This window comes from Panulirus ornatus, chromosome 9, assembly GCF_036320965.1.
Source record: "Panulirus ornatus isolate Po-2019 chromosome 9, ASM3632096v1, whole genome shotgun sequence".
NCBI lineage: Eukaryota > Metazoa > Arthropoda > Malacostraca > Decapoda > Palinuridae > Panulirus > Panulirus ornatus.
Window position 1 is genome coordinate 39,215,652 of NC_092232.1, and position 25,465 is coordinate 39,241,116.

The window sequence follows — 25,465 nt, forward strand, 5'->3', positions numbered from 1 at the left end:
ATTCAAACTCACCTCCCAATTGACTTGACCCTCAACCCTACTGTACCTAATAACCTTGCTCTTATTCACATTTACTATTAACTTTCTTCTTTCACACACTTTACCAAACTCAGTCACCAGCTTCTACAGTTTCTCACATGAATCAGCCACCAGCGCTGTATCATCAGCGAACAACAACTGACTCACTTCCCAAGCTCTCTCATCCCCAACAGACTTCATACTTGCCCCTCTTTCCAAAACTCTTGCATTCACCTCCCTAACAACCCCATCCATAAACAAATTAAACATCCATGGAGACATCACACACCCCTGCCGCAAACCTACATTCACTGAGAACCAATCACTTTCCTCTCTTCCTACACGTACACATGCCTTACATCCTCGATAAAAACTTTTCACCGCTTCTAACAACTTGCCTCCCACACCATATATTCTTAATACCTTCCACAGAGCATCTCTGTCAACTCTATCATATGCCTTCTCCAGATCCATAAATGCTACATACAAATCCATTTGCTTTTCTAAGTATTTCTCACATACATTCTTCAAAGCAAACACCTGATCCACACATCCTCTACCACTTCTGAAACCACACTGCTCTTCCCCAATCTGATGCTCTGTACATGCTTTCACCCTCTCAATCAATACCCTCCCATATAATTTACCAGGAATACTCAACAAACTTATACCTCTGTAATTTGAGCACTCACTCTTATCCCCTTTGCCTTTGTACAATGGCACTATGCACGCATTCCGCCAATCCTCAGGCACCTCACCGTGAGTCATACATACATTAAATAACCTTACCAACCAGTCAACAATACAGCGGTGGGCCAGAAATCCTCCCCTCCTTGTATTTTTTTAACTTTCTAAAATGGGAAACAGAAGAAGGAGTCACCCGGGGAGTGCTCATACTCCTCGAAGGCTCAGATTGGGGTGCCTAAATGTGTGTGGATGTAACCAAGATGTGAAAAAAGGAGAGATAGGTAGTATGTTTGAGGAAAGGAACCTGGATGTTTTGGCTCTGAGTGAAATGAAGCTCAAGGGTGAAGGGGAAGAGTGGTTTGGGAATGTCTTGGGAGTAAAGTCAGGGGTTAGTGAGAGGACAAGAGCAAGGGAAGGAGTAGCAGTACTCCTGAAACAGGAGTTGCGGGAGTACGTGATAGAATGTAAGAAAGTAAATTCTCGATTAATATGGGTAAAACTGAAAGTTGATGGAGAGAGATGGGTGATTATTGGTGCATATGCACCTGGGCATGAGAAGAAAGATCATGAGAGGCAAGTGTTTTGGGAGCAGCTGAATGAGTGTGTTAGTGGCTTTGATGCATGAGACCGGGTTATAGTGATGGGTGATTTGAATGCAAAGGTGAGTAATGTGGCAGTTGAGGGAATAATTGGTATACATGGGGTGTTCAGTGTTGTAAATGGAAATGGTGAAGAGCTTGTAGATTTATGTGCTGAAAAAGGACTGATGATTGGGAATACCTGGTTTAAAAAGCGAGATATACATAAGTATACTTATGTAAGTAGGAGAGATGGCCAGAGAGCGTTATTGGATTATGTGTTAATTGACAGGCGCGCGAAAGAGAGACTTTTGGATGTTAATGTGCTGAGAGGTGCAACTGGAGGGATGTCTGATCATTATCTTGTGGAGGCTAAGTTGAAGATTTGTATGGGTTTTCAGAAAAAAAGAGTGAATGTTGGGGTGAAGAGGGTGGTGAGAGTGAGTGAGCTTGGGAAGGAGACTTGTGTGAGGAAGTACCAGGAGTGACTGAGTACAGAATGGAAAAAGGTGAGAACAATGGAAGTAAGGGGAGTGGGGGAGGAATGGGATGTATTTAGGGAATCAGTGATGGATTGCCCAAAAGATGCTTGTGGCATAAGAGTGGGAGGTGGGTTGATTAGAAAGGGTAGTGAGTGGTGGGATGAAGAAGTGAGAGTATTAGTGAAAGAGAAGAGAGAGGCATTTGGACGATTTTTGCAGGGAAAAAATGCAGTTGAGTGGGAGACGTATAAAAGAGACAGGAGGTCAAGAGAAAGGTGCAAGAGGTGAAAAAAAGGGCAAATGAGAGTTGGGGTGAGAGAGTATCATTAAATTTTAGGGAGAATAAAAAGATGTTCTGGAAGGAGGTAAATAAAGTGCGTAAGACAAGGGAGCAAATGGGAACTTCAGTGAAGGGCGCAAATGGGGAGGTGATAACAAGTAGTGGTGATGTGAGAAGGAGATGGAGTGAGTATTTTGAAGGTTTGTTGAATGTGTTTGATGATAGAGTGGCAGATATAGGGTGTTTTGGTCGAGGTGGTGTGCAAAGTGAGAGGGTTAGGGAAAATGATTTGGTAAACAGAGAAGAGGTAGTAAAAGCTTTGCGGAAGATGAAAGCCGGCAAGGCAGCAGGTTTGGATGGTATTGCAGTGGAATTTATTAAAAAAAAAAAAAAATGAATTATATACACTTATATTATTATACTTCGTTGCTGTCTCCCACGTCAGCAAGGCAGAGCAAGGAAACAGATGAAAGAATGGCTCAACCCACCCACATACACAGGTATATACATACATGTCCACACACGCACACACACACCTATACATCTCAACACACACACACAGATATATACATATATACACATGTACATGATTCATACAGACTGCCCTTATTCATTCCCATTGCCACCCCACCACACATGAAATGACAACCCCCCCACCCCGCATGTGCATGAGGTAACACTACGAAAAGACAACTTAGGCCACATTCGTTCACACTCAGTATCTAGGTGTCATGTATAATGCACCGAAGCCACTCCTCCCTTTCCATATCCAGGCCCCACAGAACTTTTCACGGTTTATCCCAGATGCTTCACATGCCCTGGTTCAATCCATTGACAGCACGTCGACCCCAGTATACCACATCATTCCAATTCACTCTATTCCTTGCATGCCTTTCACCCTCCTGCATGTTCATGACCCGATCACTCAAAATCTTTTTCACTCCATCTTTACACCTCCAATTTGGTCTCCCACTTCTCTTCAGTCCCTCCACCTCTGACACATATATCCTCTTTGTCAATCTTTCCTCACCCATTCTCTCCATGTGACCAAACCATTTCAAAACACCCTCTTCTGCTCTCTCAACCACACTCTTTTTATTACCACACATCTCTCTTACCCTTTCATTACTTACTCAATCAAACCACCTCACACCACATATTGTCCTCAAAAAACTCATTTCCGTCACATCCACCGTCCTCTGCACAACTCTATCCACAGCCCAGGCCTCACAACCATATAACATTGTTGGAACCACTATTCCTTCAAACATACCTATTTTTGCTTTCCTAGATAACGTTCTCAACTTCCACACATTTTTCAATGCTCCCAGAACTTTCGCCCCCTCCCCCATCCTATGATTCACATCCGCTTCCATGGTTCCATCCACTGCCAGATCCACTCCCAGATATCTAAAACACTTCACTTCCTCCAGTTTTTCTCCATTCAAACTTACCTCCCAATTGACTTGTCCCTCAACCCTACTGTACCTAATAACCTTGCTCTTATACACATTTACTCTCAGCTTTCTTCTTTCACACACTTTACCAAACTCAGTCACCAGCTTCTGCAGTTTCTCACATGAATAAGTCATCAGCGAACAACAACTGACTCACTTCCCAAGCTCTCTCATCCACAACAGACTTCATACTTGCCCCTTTTTCCAAAACTCTAGCATTCACCTCCCTAACAACCCAATCCATAAACAAATCAAACAACTGTGGAGACATCACGCACCCATGCCGCAAACCTACATTCACTGAGAACCAATCACTTTCCTCTCTTCCTACACATACACATACCTGACATCCTCAATAAAAACTTTTCACTGCTTCTAACAACTTGCCCCCCTGCACCATATATTCTTAATACCTTCCACAGAGCATCTCTGTCAACTCTATCATATGCCTTCTCCAGATCCATAAATGCTACATACAAATCCATTTGCTTTTCTAAGTATTTCTCACATACATTCATCAAAACAAACACCTGATCCACACATCCTCTACCACTTCTGAAACCACAATGCTCTTCCCCAATCTGATGCTCTGTACATGCCTTCACCCTCTCAAACAATACCCTCCCATATAATTTACCAGGAATACTCAACAAACTCTGTAATTTGAACATTCACTTTTACCCCCTTTCCCTTTGTACAATGGTACCATGCAAGCATTCCTCCAATCCTCAGGTACCTCATCATGAGTCATACATACATGAAATAACCTTACCAACCAGTCAACAACACAGTCACCTTCTTTTTTAATAAATTCCACTGCAATATCATCCAAACCTGCTGCCTTGCGGGCTTTCATCTTCCGCAAAGCTTTTACTAACTCTTCACTGTTTACCAAATCATTCTCCCTAACCCTCTCACTTTGCACACCACCTTGACCAAAACACCCTATATCTGCCACTCTTTTATCATCAAACACATTCAACAAACCTTCAAAATACTCACTCCATCTCCTTCTCACATCACCACTACTTGTTATCACCTCCCCATTAGCCCCCTTCACTGAAGTTCCCATTTGTTCCCTTGTCTTATGCACTTTAATTACCTCCTTCCAAAACATCTTTTTATTCTCCCTAAAATTTAATGATACTCTCTCACCCCAACTCCCATTTGCCCTCTTTTTCACCTCTTACACCTTTCTCTTGACCTCCTGCCTCTTAATTTTATACATCTCCCACTCGTTTGCATTTTTTCCCTGCAAAAATCGTCTAAATGCCTCTCTCTTCTCTTTCACAAATAATCTTACTTCTTCATCCCACCACTCACTACCCCTTCTAATCTGCCCACCTCCCACGCTTCTCATGCCACAAGCCATCATTGCTTCCCTAAATACATCCCATTTCCCCCCACCCCCCCCACTACCCTTACCTCCTTTGTTCTCACCTTTTTCCATTCTGTATTTAGTCTCTCCTGGTACATCCTCATGCAATTCTCCTTCCCAAGCTCACTTACTCTCACCACTATCTTCACCCCAACATTCTCTCTTCTTTTCTGAAAACCTCTACAAATCTTCACCTTCGCCTCCACAAGATAATGATCAGACATCCCTCCAGTTGCACCTCTCAGCACATTAACATCCAAAAGTCTCTCTTTCCCGGGCCTATCAATCAACACATAATCCAATAACACTCTCTGGCCATCTCTCCTACTTACATACGTATACTTATGTATTTATATTTTGCTTTGCTTTGTCGCTGTCTCCCGCCTTAGCGAGGTAGCGCAAGGAAACAGACGAAAGAATGGCCCAATCCACCCACATACGCATGTATATACATACACATCCACACACACAAATATACATACCTATACATCTCAATGTATACATATATATATACACATATAGACATATACACATGTACATAATTCATAGTCTGCCTTCATTCATTCCCATCGCCACCTCGCCACACATGAAATAATAACCCCCTCCCCCCTCATGTGTGCGAGGTAGCGCTAGGAAAATACAACAAAGGCCACATTCGTTCACACTCAGTCTCTAGCTGTCATGCAATAATGCACCAAAACCACAGCTCCCTTTCCACATCCAGGCCCCACAGAACTTTCCATGGTTTACCCCAGATGCTTCACATTCCCTGTTTCAATCCATTGACAGCACGTTGACCTCAGTATACCACATCGTTCTAATTCACTCTATTCCTTGCCCTCCTTTCACCCTCCTGCATGTTCAGGCCCCAATCACTCAAAATCTTTTTCACTCCATCTTTCCACCTCCAATTTGGTCTCCCACTTCTCGTTCCCTCCACCTCTGACACATACATCCTCTTGGTCAATCTTTCCTCACTCATTCTTTCCATGTGACCAAACCATTTCAAAACACCCTCTTCTGCTCTCTCAACCACACTCTTTTTATTTCCACACATCTCTCTTACCCTTACATTACTTACTCGATCAAACCACCTCACACCACATATTGTCCTCAAACATCTCATTTCCAGCACATCCACCCTCCTCTGCATAACTCTATCTATAGCCCACGCCTCGCAACCATATAACATTGTTGGAACCACTATCCCTTCAAACATACCCATTTTTGCTTTCCAAGATAATGTTCTCAACTTCCACACATTCTTCAACACTCCCAGAACTTTCGCCCCCTCGCCCATCCTATGATTCACTTCCGCTTCCATGGTTCTATCCGCTGCCAGATCCACTCCCAGATATCTAAAACACTTCACTTCCTCCAGTTTTTCTCCATTTAAACTTACCTACCAATTGACTTGACCCTCAACCCTTCTGTACCCAATAACCTTTGTCTTATTCACATTTACTCTCAACTTTCTTCTTTCACACACTTTACCAAACTCAGTCACCAGCTTCTACAGTTTCTCACATGAATCTGCCACCAGCGCTGTATCATCAACGAACAACAACTGACTCACTTCCCAAGCTCTCTCATCCACAACAGACTGCATACTTGCCCCTCTTTCCAAAACTCTTGCATTCACCTCCCTAACAACCCCATCCATAAACAAATTAAACATCCATGGAGACATCACACACCCCTGCCACAAACCTACATTCACTGAGAACCAATCACTTTCCTCTCTTCCTACATGTACACATGCCTTACATCCTCGATAAAAACTTTTCACTGCTTCTAACAACTTGCCTCCCACACCATATATTCTTTATACCTTCCAAAGAGCATCTCTATCAACTCTATCATATGCCTTCTCCAGATCCATAAATGCTACATACAAATCGATTTGCTTTTCTAAGTATTTCTCACATACATTCTTCAAAGCAAACACCTGATCCACACATCCTCTACCACTTCTGAAACCACACTGCTCTTCCCCAGTCTGATGCTCTGTACATGCCTTCACCCTCTCAATCAATACCCTCCCATATAATTTACCAGGAATACTCAAGAAACTTATACCTCTGCAATTTGAGCACTCACTCTTACCCCCTTTGCCTTTGTACAATGGCACTAAGCAAGCATTCTCCCAGTCCTCAGGCACCTCACCATGAATCATACATACATTAAATAACCTTAACAACCAGTCAACAATACAGTCACCCCCTATTTTAATTCCACTGCAATACCATCCAAACCTGCTGCCTTGCCCGGCTTTCATCTTCCGCAAAGCTTTTACTACCTCTTCTCTGCTTACCCTATCATTTTCCCTAACCCTCTCACTTTGCACACCACCTCGACCAAAACACCCTATATCTGCCACTTTATCATTAAACACATTCAACAAACCTTCAAAATACTCACTCCATCTCCTTCTCACATCACAACTACTTGTTATCACCTCCCATTAGCCCCCTTCACTGAAGTTCCCATTTGTTCCCTTGTCTTATGCACTTTATTTACCTCCTTCCAAAACATCTATTTATTCTCCCTAAAACTTAATGATACTCTCTCACCCCAACTCTCATTTGCCCTATTTTTCACCTCTTACACCTTTCTCTTGACCTCCTGCCTATTTCTTTTATACATCGCCAACTCATTTGCATTATTTCCCTGCAAAAATCGTCCAAATGCCTCTCTCTTCTCTTTCACTAATAATCTTACTTCTTCATCTCACCACTCAGTAACCTTTCTAACGTGTCCACCTCCCATGCTTCTCATGCCAAAAGCAACTTTTGTGCAAGCCATCACTGCTCCCTTAAATACATCCCATTCCTCCCCCACTCCCCTTACCTCCTTTGTTTTCACCTTTTTCCTTTCTGTATTCAGTCTCTCCTGGTACTTCCTCACACAAGTCTCCTTTTAAGATCACTTACTCTCACCACTCTCTTTACCCTAACATTCTCTCTTCTTCTCTGTAAACCTCTACAAATCTTCACCTTTGCATCCACAAGATAATGATCAGACAACCCTCCAGTTGCACCTCTCAGCACATTAACATCCAAAAGTCTCTCTTTTGCATGCCTATCAATTAACACATAATCCAATAACACTCTCTGGCCATCTCTCCTACTTACATACGTATACTTATGTATATCTCTCTTTTTAAACCTGGTATTCCCAATCACAAGTCCTTTTTCAGCACATAAATCTACAAGCTCTTCACCATTTCTATTTACAACACTGAACACCCCATGTACACCAATTATTTCCTCAACTTCCACATTACTCACCTATGCATTCAAATCACCCATCACTATAACCTGGTCTCGTGCATCAAAACTACTAACACACTCACTCAGCTGCTCCCAAAACACTTGCCTCTCATGATCTTTTTTCTCATGCCCAGATGCATATGCACCAATAATCACCCATCTCTCTCTGTCAACTTTGTTTTACCCATATCAATCTAGAGTTTACTTTCTTACACTCCATCACATACTCCCACAACTCCTGTTTCCGGAGTAGTGCTACTCCTTCCCTTGCTCTTGTCCTCTCACTAACCCCTGACTCTACTCTCAAGATATTCCCAAACCACTCTTCCCCTTTACCCTTTAGGTTCGTTTCACTCAAAGCCAAAACATCCAGGTTCCTTTCCTCAAACATACTACCTATCTCTTCTTTTTTCTCATCTTGGTTACATCCATACACATTTAGACACCCCAATCTGAGCCTTCGAGGAGGATGAGCACTCCCCACATGACTCCTTCTGTTTCCCCTTTTAGAAAGTTAAAATACAAGAAGGGGAGGGTTTCCAGCCTCCCGCTCCCATCCCCTTTAGTCGACTTCTACAACACATGAGGAATGCGTGGGAAGTATTCTTTCTCCCCTAAAATCTAATGATACTCTCTCACCCCAACGCTCATTTGCCCTCTTTTCACCTCTTGCACCTTTCTCTTGACCTCTTGCCTCTTTCTTTTATACATCTCCCACTCATTTGCATTATTTCCTTGAAAAATCATCCAAATGCCTCCCTTCTCTCTTTCACTAATGATCTTACTTCTTCATCCCACCACTCACTGCCATTTATAATCTGCCCACCTCCCACGCTTCTCATGCCACAAGCATCTTTTGCGCAAGCCATCACTGCTTCCCTAAATATATCCCATTCCTACCCCATTCCCTTTACGTCCTTTGTTCTCACCTTTTTCCATTCTGTACCCAGTCTCTCCTGGTACTTCCTCACACAAGTCTCCTTCCCAAGCTCACTTACTCTCACCACTCTCTTCATCCCAACATTCTCCCTTCTTTTCTGAAAACCTCTACAAATCTTCACCTTCACCTCCACAAGATAATGATCAGACATCTCTCCTGTTGCACTTCTCAGCACATTAACATCCAAAAGTCTCTCTTTCACGCGCCTATCAATTAACACATAATCCAATAATGCTCTCTGGCCATCTCTCCTACTTACATACGTATACTTATGTATATCTCTCTTTTTAAACTAGGCATTCCTAATTACCAGTCCTTTTTCAGCACATAAATCTACAAGCTCTTCACCATTCCCATTTACAACACTGAACACCCCATGTACATCAATTATTCCCTCAACTGCCTCATTACTCACCTATGCATTCAAATCACCCATCACTATAACCCAGTTTCGTGCATCAAAACTACTAATACACTCACTCAGCTGCTCCCAAAACACTTGCCTCTCATGATCTTTCTTCTCATGCCCAGGTGCATAAGCACCAATAACCACCCATCTCTTTACATCCACTTTCAGTTTTACCCATATCAATCTAGAGTTTACTTTCTTACACTCTACCACATACTCCCACCACTCCTGTTTCAGGAGTAGTGCTACTCCTTCCCTTGCTCTTGTCCTCTCACTAACCCCTGACTTTACTCCCAAGACATTCCCAAATCACTCTTCCCCTTTACCTTTGAGCTTCATTTCACTCAGAGCCAAAACATCCAGGTTCCTTTCCTCAAACATACTACCTATCTCTCCTTTTTTGTCTTCTTGGTTACATCCACACATATTTAATCACCTCACTCTGAGCCTTGAGGAGGATGAGCACTCCCCGCGTGACTCCTTCTTCTGTTTCCCCTTTTAGAAAGTTAAAATACAAGGAGGGGAGGATTTCTAGCCTCCCACTCCTGTCCCGTTTAGTCGCCTTCTCCGACACGCGAAGAATGCATGGGAAGTATTCTTTCTCCCCTATCCCCAGGGATGAATTATGTACATATGTATATATGTATATGTCTGTGTATGTATATTTGTGTATACGTTGAAATGTATAGGTATTTATATGTGCGTGTGTGTATGTATATACATATGTATGTGGGTGGGTTGGGCCATTCTTTCATCTGTTTCCTTGCGCTACCTCGCTAACACGGGAGACAGCGATAAAGTATAATAAAAAACAACAGAATATATTTATTTGCATAATATACAATTAAACATACCCACTGACATCTAATCTTTTAACCAAGTTTCCTGTAAACTGTAGTGTAATAAAAGCAGAACATTTCCATCTGATTTGTGAAGTCTACCTTTTACAAAAAATTATTAGACCTGAGGACTGCTAACTCTGCTGGTAAATGCCTTTTTGTGGAATTTATCCAGGCCTCAGATGCTCTTATGATATCAAGCTTTTCTGACATAGCAAATGACGTCAATTCTTCACATTCTAGGTTAATATCACTAGTCTGTATAAAGCACGTAGATATTTTGCTTAGTTCTACAGTAAAGTTGAAATGTAAGCTGTGAAGTCATATCAAATGATCAGATATTTATGCAAGACCCAGCCAGTGTGGTCACAGTCAGTGTCACAGACAGGTGCTTGACCTATCCAGTAAGGTTTCACATCTCATGGTCAAAACCGAGAAAAGTTCTCCAGCAAACAAGCTTCTTACACACCCTAAACTTTAAATTCTTCCTATTCACCAGAGCTTCCATTGCAACCTCTTTTCTTCACCCTCGCATTACACTACTCTCAAATTCAGCTGCCAACTTTACATACAATCAATAACAAATACCTAATCTCATTTACTTTACTTCACTGTTCAAATTCATATTGCACTGCAACTATTCATTTCTTTCTAAATCAAGAAAATCAATCTCACCTGCACTTCCTTTCATCATCCTCTCCAAACACACTCCATAAATCTAACTTCCTTTCCACCCAACTCTTCCTCTGATTCACCTCACAAAAATCCATAATCTGCATACAAAAAAGTAATAACTTCAAATCCACAGTGCCATGGTTCATCATTGCACCATTCTCAACCCACATCACTCTCACAGCACATAATGCTCCATCCTATCCACAAGAGAATAAACCTTTAACCAGACCTCATACGGACCTACATTCTCTTGGTAGAGGGGACCTTACGTATATCTACAACACATGCTTACCCTTCAACATATGAATATCTGTAGGTCTATGGTGATGGTGCATGATATCTAAGGCCTCCTTATACAACAATTCAGTATGAGTTCTTCAGCTGTCCTTTAGCCATGGTGTGGAGAGGATATCAAAGTAGACCACTAAACAGTGTTTGTTCCATTACAATGAGTCTAGTGATGCAAATAAACATTTTGATGATAAAAATCAAATGATGATGATAGAAAATACCAGGTGCATGCAACATTATATAAATGAGGGGTGGCAATAGAGACATGTCAACATCATGCTGTGTAAAGCTCAGAGCTATCTCAGGAATAATGTAAACTCCAACCATTAGTTTATATTTTTCCAAGGGTAAGAATAAGCCCATTTCACTTATTTCTCTGCTGTTCTCTAATTCTAATTATTGATTTTCTTTTTATTTTGCAAGGGAGGAAAACTGTTTTTCTCATTATGTGAAAAAGTGGCCATTTTTCAGAAGAACCAGGAAATTTATGTGCCTGCTTAAGGGATTAAACAACCAAGGTGACAACACAAAACCTTGAGATATTCTCAAATATACTTCAAACCACTCACTTTTATTACCATATGTCATGTACAAGAACTACTTGCATTATAAATACTTCTAAAAGCATTTTGAAGTCTTTCTTGCACACCAGAGGCTTTCCATAAACTTGATCGTATGTCTTTTTCAAATCTATAAATGCTGTATTCACTTCTTTTTCTCATAATCATTCTTTACTATCTGCCTACATCTAGTCTATATTCTCCTTTCTCTTTCTAAGTGATACTGATCTTTAATAATCTTTTCAAATGATCTATCACAATCCCAAGGCAATCTTTCAGAAGCACCAGGGAATCTATGTGTCTGCTTAAAGGGTTAAACAACCATATTGACAAAGCACAGCCTTGACTCATTCCTACATTCATTGAACTTTAACAACCATATCCTCATGAGGAAGCATTACTTTAATACTCCTAAACAGCATTCATAAATCTCCAAAGCACCTCACATTCAAAACTCTTCCAAGTGATGTTTCATAAACTTTATCATAAGACTTTCCTAAATACATAATAAATAAATTCACTTTCTTCTTTTTCTCTATACCTTTCTCCATTACCTGTGTGTGTAAATATCTTGTCTACATTTCCCTTCTCTTCCTTAGTTGTACAGCTCTTCAATGATCCTTTTCACAAAATCAGTCACAATCCTACCATATATACCTTGCCACCTAAAATAGTAAGACTTATTCCTATGTAATTCTTACACTAAACTTCAACACTACCTTCTTAAAGATGCACCAACTACTTTCTTTACCCTATCATCAGGCACATTAACTAATTTTCTTGTTACCATACACATTATAAAACAAAATTATTAAAAAGTTTTTTTGCAGTATAACATTGCACTTAAGAATTACTGACTATGACAAAATCATTAGGAAACTTACTTGAGGTGGAGGGGATAAGGTAATAGGAGCAGACAACTTGCCACAGTGGAGGGTCCCAGAGTAGGATGAAAAGTTGCTTTTAATCAGCTGCTCAAACATCTCTGTTACAGACTGGTTGCAAGGAAAGAAGAGAGAATACTGTCAGAAAAAAGTGTTTTTAAAAATAGATAATTCTGTGATTGTCCTGTGAGCTTAAGCGAATTCTTAGGATCCTTTGGGGTTGACTCTGTAACCCCATGATTTCTGGTGAGGTAAATGCCTGTCATACATCCAGCAGTAATGACCAGCACCTTTAGTTTTGAGCCTCAGCTAATCAACAACCCAACCCTACAGTGGCGATGATGTCATGACCCACTTACTTCCAGGGTCAGTCACAATTTGCCACCATATAATTCTCATATGACAGTTGCTGTTCCCATGCCAATCTCTCCTACCTTTTCCCCACACAAGCCTCTTTTCCAAGCACACTTTCATCATCCTCTTCTCACATATATAATTTCCTCTTTCCCTAAAGGCTTCACAAACCTTCAAGCTCATCTCCACTAAGAAGTGATCAGACATCCCATCAACTATGTACCTCAATTCCAAGAGACCCTTTTTTGTATTCCTATGAATTTATACATAACCCAATAAAACCCATTTACCATGTACCCTACGCACCCACATACAATAATGAATAGGTTGCTCTTTTTAAAACAAGTATTTTCAATCACCAATCCTTTCCAGACTGTGACTCCACAAGCTGGTCACCATTACCCTTCACATCATGGGGTACTCCATGCCCTCTAATCATACCCTCAAGTGTGACATTACCTACTCCTTCATTCAAATCACCTAACACTAATACTTGATCCTTTACATGAAAACTGATGAATTACTCAGCTCCTCCAAAAACACTTGCCTCTCTTCCTTACTCCTCTCATTTCCAGGTACATGAGTGCTAATAATCGCCCACCTCCTGTAATCCACTTTCACTTCTACCAACATCAGCCTGGGGCTCAATTCCAAACACTCTTTCGCACATTCCCACATCTCCATCAGCAGAGGCGCTACCCCTTGCTCAGCTCTTGCCCTTACACAGACTTCTAGCTTACTCCTACAACATTCTCAACCTGTTCTCCCTCACATCCAATTAAACTTTGTTTCACTCAAAAGCAAACCATTCAAGAGCCTCTCTCCAATATACTCTCTCTCTCTCTTCAATCTATTTATCATTTATAATAACCCCAAGACCAATATCTATGAAAGAGTCTTGGTGTCACCAGGACTTTTCTAAAGACTCCTCCAGCCAAAAACTGTAATAATTTCCAGTATCAGGAAATTCTACACTACACTGGAATAGAAAATTTTTGACAACACTGCAATTCCAGTGATAAAGCCTCATCAAATGTAACTTTCACTTGCAGTGTAACCTCTTGTAGGCATAGCCCTATAACACCATTCTCCACACACACATACACACATACACACACACACACACACACACAAACACACACACAAACACACACACATATTAATATGTGTGTGGATGGTACTGCAGTGGAATCTATCTGAAACGGGGGTGACTGTGTTGTTCACTGGTTGGTAAGGAATATTTAATGTATGTATGACTCATGGTCAGGTGCCTGAGGATTGGTGGAATGCAGGCATAGTGCCATTGTACAAAGGCAAAGGGGATAAAGGTGAGTGCTCAAATTACAGAGGTATACATCTGTTGAGTATTCTTGGGAAATTATATGGGAGGGTATTAATTGAGAGGTGAAAGCATGTACAGAGCATCAAAGTGGGGAAGAGCAATGTGGTTTCAGAAAAGGTAGAGGATGTGTGGATCAGGTGTTTGCTTCAAAGAATGTATGTGAGAAATACTTAGAAAAGCAAATGGATTTGTATGTAGCATTTATGGATCTGGAGAAGGCATATATTATGAGTTGATAAAGATGCTCTGTGGAAGGTATTAAGAATATTTGGCATGGGAGGAGAGTTGCTCGAAGCAGTGAAAAGTTTTTATCGAGGATGTAAGACATGTATACAAGTAGGAAGAGAGGAAAGTGATTGGTTCTCAGTGAATGTCGGTTTGCGGCAGGGGTGCGTGATGTCTCCATGGTTGTTTAATTTGTTTATGGATGGGGTTGTTAGGGATGTGAATGCAAGAGTTTTGGAGAGAGTGGCAAGTATGCAGTCCTTTGTGGATGAGATGGCTTGGGAACTGGTCAGTTGTTGTTCGCTGATGATACAGTGCTGGTGGTTGATTCGGGTGAGAAACTGCAGAAGTTGGTGACTGAGTTTGGGAAAGTGTGTGAAAGAAGAAAGCTGAGAGTAAATGTGAATAAGAGCAAGGTTATTAGGTATAGTAGGGTTGAGGGACAAGTCAACTGGGAGGTAATTTTGAATGGAGAAAAACTGAGGAAGTGAAGTGTTTTAGATATCTTGGAGTGGATTTGGCAGCGGATGGAACCATGGAAGTGGAAGTGAGTCACAGAGTGAAGGAGGGGGGGAAAGTTCTGGGAGCACCGTAGAATGTGTGGAAAGCGAGAACGTTATCTCAGAAAGCAAAAATGGGTATGTTTGAAGGAATAGTGGCTCCAACAATGTTATACAGTTGCAAGGCATGAGCTATAGATAGAGATGTGCAGAGGAGGGTAGATGTGATGGAAATGAGATGTTTGAGGACAATATGTGAAGTGAGGTGGTTTGACTAAGTAGTGAAAGGGTATGAGAGATGTGTGGTAATAAAAAGTGTGTGGTTGAGAGAGCAGAAGAGGGTGTTTTGAAATGGTTTGGTCACATGGAGAGAATGAGTGAGGAAATATTGACAAAGAGGATATATGTGTCAGATGTGGAGGCAATGAGGAGAAGTGGGAGACCAAATTGGAGGTGGAAAGATGGAGTGAAAAAGATTTTGAGTGATCGGGGCCTGAACATGCAGGAGGGTGAAAAGCGTGCAAGGAATAGAGTTAATTGGAACGATGTGGTATACCGGGGTCGACGTGCTGTCAATGGATCAAACCAGGGCATGTGAAGCGTCTGGGGTAAACCATGGAAAGTTTTGTAGGGCCTGGATGTGGAAAGGAAGCTGTAGTTTCAGTGGATCATACATGACAGCAAGAGACTGAGCATGAACAAATGTGGCCTTTATTGTCTTTTCCTGGTGGTACCTCACACGCATCAAAAGGTAGGGGTTACAAGGTTTCTAACCCCAGAGATCCAAGATATCTCTCAGGGCTCGCAAGGCAAAATGACCTATGGCAGAAATTATGAAACACAATATATACACAGAATACTTAGATATCTTGTTCTTGCATCTGCTATTCAAATAATTTCACAAACATCTTATATCCTCTATCTAATTTTCTCCTCTGTACCCTTAGATATAATTTGTCAAAATGCAATCAAAAACTTTTTCCACATTCATTTTGACTATGATTTTACCAACTGATCAGTTATGTTTAAACTACTTCCACTGAAATTATCTATCTTTCTTATCACAACTGCCAATACAAAGCAAGCATCATTCTCAACTACAACTATCACTTACCTTCTTATTGAGCCCTCCCTCAGGAACTAATATATCTCCCTCTCCATTGAGTTCTATTAATCTCTGATACAATGGTTTAGAGGTCTAGAAAAAAAAAAGAAGACCATAATCAATATCACAGAATAATACAAATATCTGTATATGCATTTCTTCTAGGTTTATAGTGCATTTTGAAGTGAAAATCAGTTCTGAATTAGATGTACCCTTCACTATGAGATGTACGTTACTATGAACCAATGAGATTTGTGATATCCTGAGCAAAATATCCTGGAAATTTATTAAAAACTGAAAATGTCATGGATCTATTTATGGTTTAAGTCAGCCAGTAAGAACTGGTGCTTGCTTATTTAGATTACTGAAGCTACTGGACTTGCTTATATATAAGTACTTCCAAAGAAAGTTTTTTGTAGTCAACTCATCATCATGCTTAAAAAAAAATCACTGTACCTGGAGGCATTGTTCATTTGGATTTGCAATACAAACAATGTTTAATTTTGCAGGAAATGGGAATGGTAAAGGGAACTGTGATGCTCCTCGTGAATGAGAGGACATCATTGACTTTTGGAGAGAGTGCTGTCCTGTTCCTGCATTGCCGTCTGTCACTAAAACAATCTGAAAATAATAACAAATTTATCTGAGACAGACATGGTGAAACATTAACAAATGTTTGTAATGTAAAAGCACGAAGCAGTACAAAGTTTTCAAGTTCCAGAAAAGAGAACTTTGAGAATCAAAAATCTGTGCTTCTAAAATCCTTAAACTCCCAGAATTTGTGGCCCAAGACACTCAGAATTACTATCAATTTTTATATTTTAATTACCAACATAAAAAAAGTCTTTACTGTTGTAAATGTCTGTAATTTCCTCAAGTATTTTTGTCCCATTCTTATATATTCTGCTTTTATATGTATTCTTGTCCCATTTCTTTAAGTCTGCTTTTATAATATCATCCAACAAGCACCTGAGTGATAGTGGTGGACGTAATCCAGCAAAGAAGTGATTACATTTTTGCAGAAAGAGAAAATATCAAAGAAATTAGGAAAGGGTGCATCACTGCACTACCTGAGGGCAAAGGAATCTAATTAGGGCACTGCTAATCTTACAATGTATCGGCCAATCTTGACAGCTTTTTTTAATTAATGGTTTAAACAGTATTACATTGAAGGAATACCTCTGGGTTACTTCTGTGTGAAGCCAAACAGATTTTCAAGGAGTACCAGATCAGTGAGCCTTGTGACATTTTAGGAGCATATTAGCAAAGAGTAAAGTTGCAGCATGGCATCTGCTACTTCAAAACATGAGGTGAGAAACCCTCAGCTGACCATGAAGGCACTGAAAAGTATGTTGATGAGCTTCCTGTAAGTGAAAGATAAAAACTTCATTCTGAAAAAGATATACAATGCAGATGACTGGTGCTGCTTGCCCAAAAATCACATCTGATGTAGCAGATAAACATTCACTATCTGGCAAGAAAGAAACAAAGGAATGAGTGACCATGTTTGCCTATGCAAACATGGAGGCACAAACTGTGATTTGTTTGTTTTGTGGTAGGCAAGAGTGTTCATACTCATGCTCTAAGGGGAATAAAGGTGTTTACCATGATCCCCTCCTTGTATTAACTTTCTAAAATGGGAAACAGAAGAAGGAGTCACGCGGGGAGTGCTCATCCTCCTCGTAGGCTCAGAGTGGGGTGCCTAAATGTGTGTGGATGTAACCAAGATGTGAAAAAAGGAGAGATAGGTAGTATGTTTGAGGAAAGGAACCTGGATGTTTTGGCTCTGAGTGAAACGAAGCTCAAGGGTAAAGGGGAAGAGTGGTTTGGAAATGTCTGGGGAGTGAAGTCAGGGGTTAGTGAGAGGACAAGAGCAAGGGAAGGAGTAGCAATACTCCTAAAACAGGAGTTGTGGGAGTATGTGATAGAATGTAAGAAAGTAAATTCTCGATTAATATGGGTAAAATTGAAAGTTGATGGAGAGAGGTGGGTGATTATTGGTGCATATGCACCTGGGCATGAGAAGAAAGATCATGAGAGGCAAGTGTTTTGGGAGCAGCTAAATGAGTGTGTTAGCGGTTTTGATGCACGAGACCGGGTTATAGTGATGGGTGATTTGAATGCAAAGGTGAGTAATGTGGCAGTTGAGGGAATAATTGGTATGCATGGGGTGTTCAGTGTTGTAAATGGAAATGGTGAAGAGCTTGTAGATTTATGTGCTGAAAAAGGACTGATGATTGGGAATACCTGGTTTAAAAAGCGAGATATACATAAGTATACTTATGTAAGTAGGAGAGATGGCCAGAGAGCGTTATTGGATTACGTGTTAATTGACAGGCGTGCGAAAGAGAGACTTTTGGATGTCAATGTGCTGAGAGGTGCAACTGGAGGGATGTCTGATCATTATCTTGTGGAGGCTAAGGTGAAGATTAGTATGGGTTTTCAGAAAAGAAGAGTGAATGTTGGGGTGAAGAAGGTGGTGAGAGTAAGTGAGCTTGGGAAGGAGACCTGTGTGAAGAAGTATCAGGAGAGACTGTGTACAGAATGGAAAAAGGTGAGAAGAATGGAAGTAAGGGGAGTGGGGGAGGAATGGGATGTATTTAGGGAATCAGTGATGGATTGCGCAAAAGATGCTTGTGGCATGAGAAGAGTGGGAGGTGGGCTGTTTAGAAAGGGTAGTGAGTGGTGGGATGAAGAAGTAAGAGTATTAGTGAAAGAGAAGAGAGAGGCATTTGGACGATTTTTGCAGGGAAAAAATGCAATTGAGTGGGAGAAGTATAAAAGAAAGAGACAGGAGGTCAAGAGAAAGGTGCAAGAGGTGAAAAAAAGGGCAAATGAGAGTTGGGGTGAGAGACTATCAGTAAATTTTAGGGAGAATAAAAAGATGTTCTGGAAGGAGGTAAATAGGGTGCGTAAGACAAGGGAGCAAATGGGAACTTCAGTGAAGGGCGTAAATGGGGAGGTGATAACAAGTAGTGGTGATGTGAGAAGGAGATGGAATGAGTATTTTGAAGGTTTGTTGAATGTGTCTGATGACAGAGTGGCAGATATAGGGTGTTTGGGTCGAGGTGGTGTGCAAAGTGAGAGGGTTAGGGAAAATGATTTGGTAAACAGAGAAGAGGTAGTAAAAGCTTTGCGGAAGATGAAAGCCGGCAAGGCAGCAGGTTTGGATGGTATTGCAGTGGAATTTATTAAAAAAGGGGGTGACTGTATTGTTGACTGGTTGGTAAGGTTATTTAATGTATGTATGACTCATGGTGAGGTGCCTGAGGATTGGCGGAATGCATGCATAGTGCCATTGTACAAAGGCAAAGGGGATAAGAGTGAGTGCTCAAATTACAGAGGTATAAGTTTGTTGAGTATTCCTGGTAAATTATATGGGAGGGTATTGATTGAGAGGGTGAAGGCATGTACAGAGCATCAGATTGGGGAAGAGCAGTGTGGTTTCAGAAGTGGTAGAGGATGTGTGGATCAGGTGTTTGCTTTGAAGAATGTATGTGAGAAATACTTAGAAAAGCAAATGGATTTGTATGTAGCATTTATGGATCTGGAGAAGGCATATGATAAGAGTTGATAGAGATGCTCTGTGGAAGGTATTAAGAATATATGGTGTGGGAGGCAAATTGTTAGAAGCAGTGAAAAGTTTTTATCGAGGATGTAAGGCATGTGTACGTGTAGGAAGAGAGGAGAGTGATTGGTTCTCAGTGAATGTAGGTTTGCGGCAGGGGTGTGTGATGTCTCCATGGTTGTTTAATTTGTTTATGGATGGGGTTGTTAGGGAGGTAAATGCAAGAGTCTTGGAAAGAGGGGCAAGTATGAAGTCTGTTGGGGATGAGAGAGCTTGGGAAGTGAGTCAGTTGTTGTTCGCTGATGATACAGCGCTGGTGGCGGATTCATGTGAGAAACTGCAGAAGCTGGTGACGGAGTTTGGTAAAGTGTGTGGAAGAAGAAAGTTAAGAGTAAATGTGAATAAGAGCAAGGTTATTAGGTACAGTAGGGTTGAGGGTCAAGTCAATTGGGAGGTGAGTTTGAATGGAGAAAAACTGGAGGAAGTGAAGTGTTTTAGATATCTGGGAGTGGATCTGTCAGCGGATGGAACCATGGAAGCGGAAGTGGATCATAGGGTGGGGGAGGGGGCGAAAATTCTGGGAGCCTTGAAAAATGTGTGGAAGTCGAGAACATTATCCCGGAAAGCAAAAATGGGTATGTTTGAAGGAATAGTAGTTCCAACAATGTTGTATGGTTGCGAGGCGTGGGCTATGGATAGAGTTGTGTGCAGGAGGATGGATGTGCTGGAAATGAGATGTTTGAGGACAATGTGTGGTGTGAGGTGGTTTGATCGAGTAAGTAACATAAGGGTAAGAGAGATGTGTGGAAATAAAAAGAGCGTGGTTGAGAGAGCAGAAGAGGGTGTTTTGAAATGGTTTGGGCACATGGAGAGAATGAGTGAGGAAAGATTGACCAAGAGGATATATGTGTCGGAGGTGGAGGGAACGAGGAGAAGAGGGAGACCAAATTGGAGGTGGAAAGATGGAGTGAAAAGGATTTTGTGTGATCGGGGCCTGAACATGCAGGAGGGTGAAAGGAGGGCAAGGAATAGAGTGAATTGGAGCGATGTGGTATACAGGGGTTGATGTGCTGTCAGTGGATTGAATCAAGGCATGTGAAGCGTCCGGGGTAAACCATGGAAAGCTGTGTAGGTATGTATATTTGCGTGTGTGGACGTGTGTATGTACATGTGTATGGGGAGGGTTGGGCCATTTCTTTCGTCTGTTTCCTTGCGCTACCTCGCAAACGCGGGAGACAGCGACAAAGTATAAAAAAAAAAAAAAAAAAAAAAAAAAAAAAAAAAAAAAAAACATGATTTCAGGGTTTAAGAATGGGCTTGGCTTACTAAGGAACTCACTAACAAGTGAAATGAAAATCATCTTTGTTGAAGACATGGCAACACTGTCATAAGGTCTGGCTGCCAGGAGACTTCAATGCTGCAAGCACTCCTACTGGAAAACTATTTTGCATATCTTCCCTGCTGTGCTAGTGTCTAGAAATATTTTTGAAAAATTTCTTCCATCTGTATATCATCAATTTAACCCATAGATCAAAGAATAATTTGCAGCCTGATGGGCTCAACGTATTCAAGAAAGAGTCTATCACCAAGGATTGCATCTGTTTTCTTGCATGGACATGGGACACAAAGACAAAATTAACAATGAAAAATGCATAGTGCAAGTTAAGGTCACTGTCGGTGTTCTGACACCCCAAGAACAATGACAACTTTGAAGTTTACACTTTCAACTGAGAATATACTAGCAGCAGAAGTATTACTGTACACTAATGGTACAAACTGTAAGTGACCAAGAACTTGTGAGAAGATGACATTGTGAAATTGAAAAATTGTCACAATGTTGTGAAAAGTCTTTTTCCTTCTTGCAGTGGTCCTCTCTATCGTGAAGAAAGGATGGTGCCTTGTTGTAGAAGGCTGGTTGGTTGTTTGGGCTTCAGGCCCATCAATTGCAAAAATTATAGTCTTGAGGACAATGATAGTAAAAGAAGAACCACACATCTCCATGTCTTGTGCAATAGCAGAGAGAAGATAAAGTACCCCACAAGAGAATTTTACATAAACCTAAAGCACATGGATTCAGTGAAGAACTCTGTACATGGATCAAAGACTGGCTTATCGGAAGAAAGCAGTATGTAGTATTAAACGGCAAAGCCTCAGACTGGCTAGACATAATGGGTGGAGTGCACAGGGGTCGTCCTAGGCCCAATTCTTTTCATAATATACATCACTGACCCAGAATTCAGTCTCATATCTAAGATCTCCAAGTTTGCTGACAATACTAAATTAGGGGGTAGAGCTGTAAACAGGTGGGACAGCAAAATGATTCAAAGAGATCTGAACTTACAGAGCAGTCAGACAGATGGCAAATGAGGTTGAATGTAAACAAGTGTAAAGTTATGCACTTCGGAGACAATATATGTTACGATTACAAACTATTTGAAAACTCTATAACTAAAGTAAGTGAAGAAGAGGACCTTGGAGTTGTCATTAGCAACAATCTGAAATACACTGAACAGTGTCAAGCAGCAAGTAAAAAAGGCAACCAAATGTTAGGTTTCATCGCCAGGAACACAGATTACAAGACACTGGCAACAATTCTCACACATCATAATTCTCCAGTTAGACCACATCTTGAATATACAGTCGTTTTGGTCCCTAAACTATAAAAAAGAGGAGGAAAAATTAGAGCAAGTACAAAGATGCATGACAAAATTAATCCCATCCCTTAGAAATCTGGCATACAAAAAGAGGCTAAAACAATTGGATCTCTTCTCCCTTAAAAAAATGTAGACTTCGCAGTGACTTAATCCAAGTATTCAAAATTCTGAACAAGTTTGATAAAGTAAATCACAAACATCTTTTCAAAGCACAAGAAAATACGGTTACCAGGACAAATGGAATAAAACTAAAAGCTAACAGATGTAGTACGGACGTGGGAAAAAGCTTTTCCTATAGGTGAGCTAAGCACTGGAATTAGTTACCATCAAACATAGTGAATGCTAAGACAACAAATACCTTCAAAAGTCATTTAGACAAATATTTTATAAATTCAGGTATACTCTGAGAAAAACAACAGAAATACACTGTATAAGCAACAGTGGTAACGGGGACACTAGAAGGCTAAGTTGCAGCAGCGAGAAGCTGGCGATGACTTAAAAACTAGCTGAGCAGAATTACATTTTCTTGTGAAGTTAAGCTCCTTTTCTTTTTTTTCCCCCGGACAACCTAGTTGTGGGCCAGTATAGCATAAAAACTGAGTACATTATCCATGATAAATTCATAACAGAAAGACCACATTTTTTCAAGCAAATGACTCTTGAAGAAACATATAAATGGGCTTTAAAGCACATTAAGTATTTAGATAGTGCAACTCTGACCACTTCATCAAGGCCATTATCCATGCTTGGGACTTGCCAGCAAGCATTATCTTTGATATTAAAACATGCAAATCATCACTAACTCTTCCAACAGATGAAGTGCAAGGCTTGTCTCCTGTCTTTCCTGATGCCATGCCTCATTCTTAAAGCATACTAACTTTGAGAACAGTTGAACCAAGCCTCAATTGAGGCATTCAAAAAGTGCTACCACCACTCATCCATCAACCTTACTCCCATCTTTGTGTACACTAATCAAATAAGTAAGTCACTGTGAACATCCTTCTTCCTTACAGTAAGATGAAGCAGCTGCTTTACTCATCTATTACTTGAACTAACAAACAGACTTTTACAATGTTTTTACATTGCTGATAGGTGATTTAAAAGTCAGACTGTCTACATGCATCATCCTGCTTTACATGAAAGAAATGTGAAACATTTTAGATTAAAAAGTATCTAGAACATGAACTGGGATTATAAGACAACATTCATGGTATGTAATTTTTATTACCTGACATGGCGTTCCATTTCCCCATTCTTCTAGAATATGCTGTGCTGCTCCCATCAATCCCACCTCAATGCTGGTCTTGTCACACTCATCTACCAAATTCAGAGCATTCTTGATAGCTTCAAAATCCCTAGTGAAAGGCATCAGAACTTTGTAGACTGAAGAGAACACTATCTGTTGAACACAGTATAATTCAATAAACCAGTTTTTCATTCAATGTCGGAAAGCACAGTTAAGCTTATACTGAAGGACAAACATGTGTATGCAGTAACAGAATGTGACACAATACAAAATGAGAAAGAATTTCTAACTATGGAAAGTGGAGTGGACAAAATGAAATAAAAGGGGGTCAGAATGAGATTTTTAACAGAAGAAATAAGTGGTAGTGAAAATTTAAGTGTTCCTAGATGGTTTCACCATATGAAAACAGCAGACGTTGGATTGATGACAAAAAACTGTGTTTGTGTGTCAGGTGAAAGGAATGCACAGAAGGGGAAAACCAGATGTAAGGCATGGAACTGGATGGAAGGATGATGTAGTTAAATGAGGTACAATCTTGGACTATTTGGAATTAAATATAGGAGATGCATGAAGGAGACTAAAAACACCATCCTACTCAACTACAATGATGATGCAATGAATAAAATACATCTAACAATATGGGCACTACTGTCCTACAATGAATTTGAAATCATAAACATGATCTTACTAAAACAATGTGAACTAACGTATGGTCAACATAATTACTAATTACCATGACCACACACCACAAAACTTTGATTTTCCTTCTTGTTATGCCATACTCTATTTCTATACACATGGAATGGAGAAAACACTTAAATAAAATTAAATCTGTAAACAAAAAACAGCAAACCTACAAGTATGCAAACAGCCAAATAATCAATAATAAAGAATATTTTTATCTCATTATTTACTATACTTTGTTGCTGTCTCCTGCGTTAGCGAGGTAGCACAAGGAAACAGAAAAAGAATGGCCCAACCCACCCACAAACACATGTATATACATACACATCCATTCACGCACATATACATACCAATATATTTAAAAGTATACAAATATATACATATATACATACACAGACTTTTCACTGCTTCTAACAACTTGCCTCCCACACCATATATTTTTAATACCTTCCACAGAGCATCTCTATCAACTCTATCATATGCCTTCTCCAGATCCATAAATGCTACATACAAATCCATTTGCTTTTCTAAGTATTTCTCACATACATTCTTCAAAGCAAACACCTGATCCACACTGCTCTTCCCCAATCTGATGCTCTGTACATGCCTTCACCCTCTCAATCAATACCCTCCCATATAATTTACCAGGAATACTCAACAAACTTTTTTTTTTTTTTTTTTATACTTTGTCGCTGTCTCCCGCGTTTGCGAGGTAGCGCAAGGAAACAGACGAAAGAAATGGCCCAACCCCCCCCCATACACATGTACATACACACGTCCACACACGCAAATATACATACCTACACAGCTTTCCATGGTTTACCCCAGACGCTTCACATGCCTTGCTTCAATCCACTGACAGCACGTCAACCCCTGTATACCACATGACTCCAATTCACTCTATTTCTTGCCCTCCTTTCACCCTCCTGCATGTTCAGGCCCCGATCACACAAAATCTTTTTCACTCCATCTTTCCACCTCCAATTTGGTCTCCCTCTTCTCCTCGTTCCCTCCACCTCCGACACATATATCCTCTT

At 40.6% G+C, this 25,465-nt stretch overlaps 1 protein-coding gene across 4 annotated transcripts in view; it reads right to left on the reverse strand.

Annotated features, from left to right (window-relative positions):
- The window catches only part of IntS14 (integrator complex subunit 14), a 206,815-nt gene that overhangs the window by 120,641 nt on the left and 60,709 nt on the right, over nt 1-25,465 (reverse strand). For all 4 annotated transcript variants that reach the window (XM_071665059.1, XM_071665061.1, XM_071665060.1 and 1 more), the window contains exons 3-6: nt 23,727-23,897; nt 16,733-16,897; nt 16,286-16,369; nt 12,751-12,861 (exon numbers count right to left, since the gene is read on the reverse strand). In XM_071665059.1, the coding sequence (XP_071521160.1) occupies nt 12,751-12,861; nt 16,286-16,369; nt 16,733-16,897; nt 23,727-23,897 (531 nt within the window). The remainder of the gene's footprint in view (nt 1-12,750; nt 12,862-16,285; nt 16,370-16,732; nt 16,898-23,726; nt 23,898-25,465) is intronic.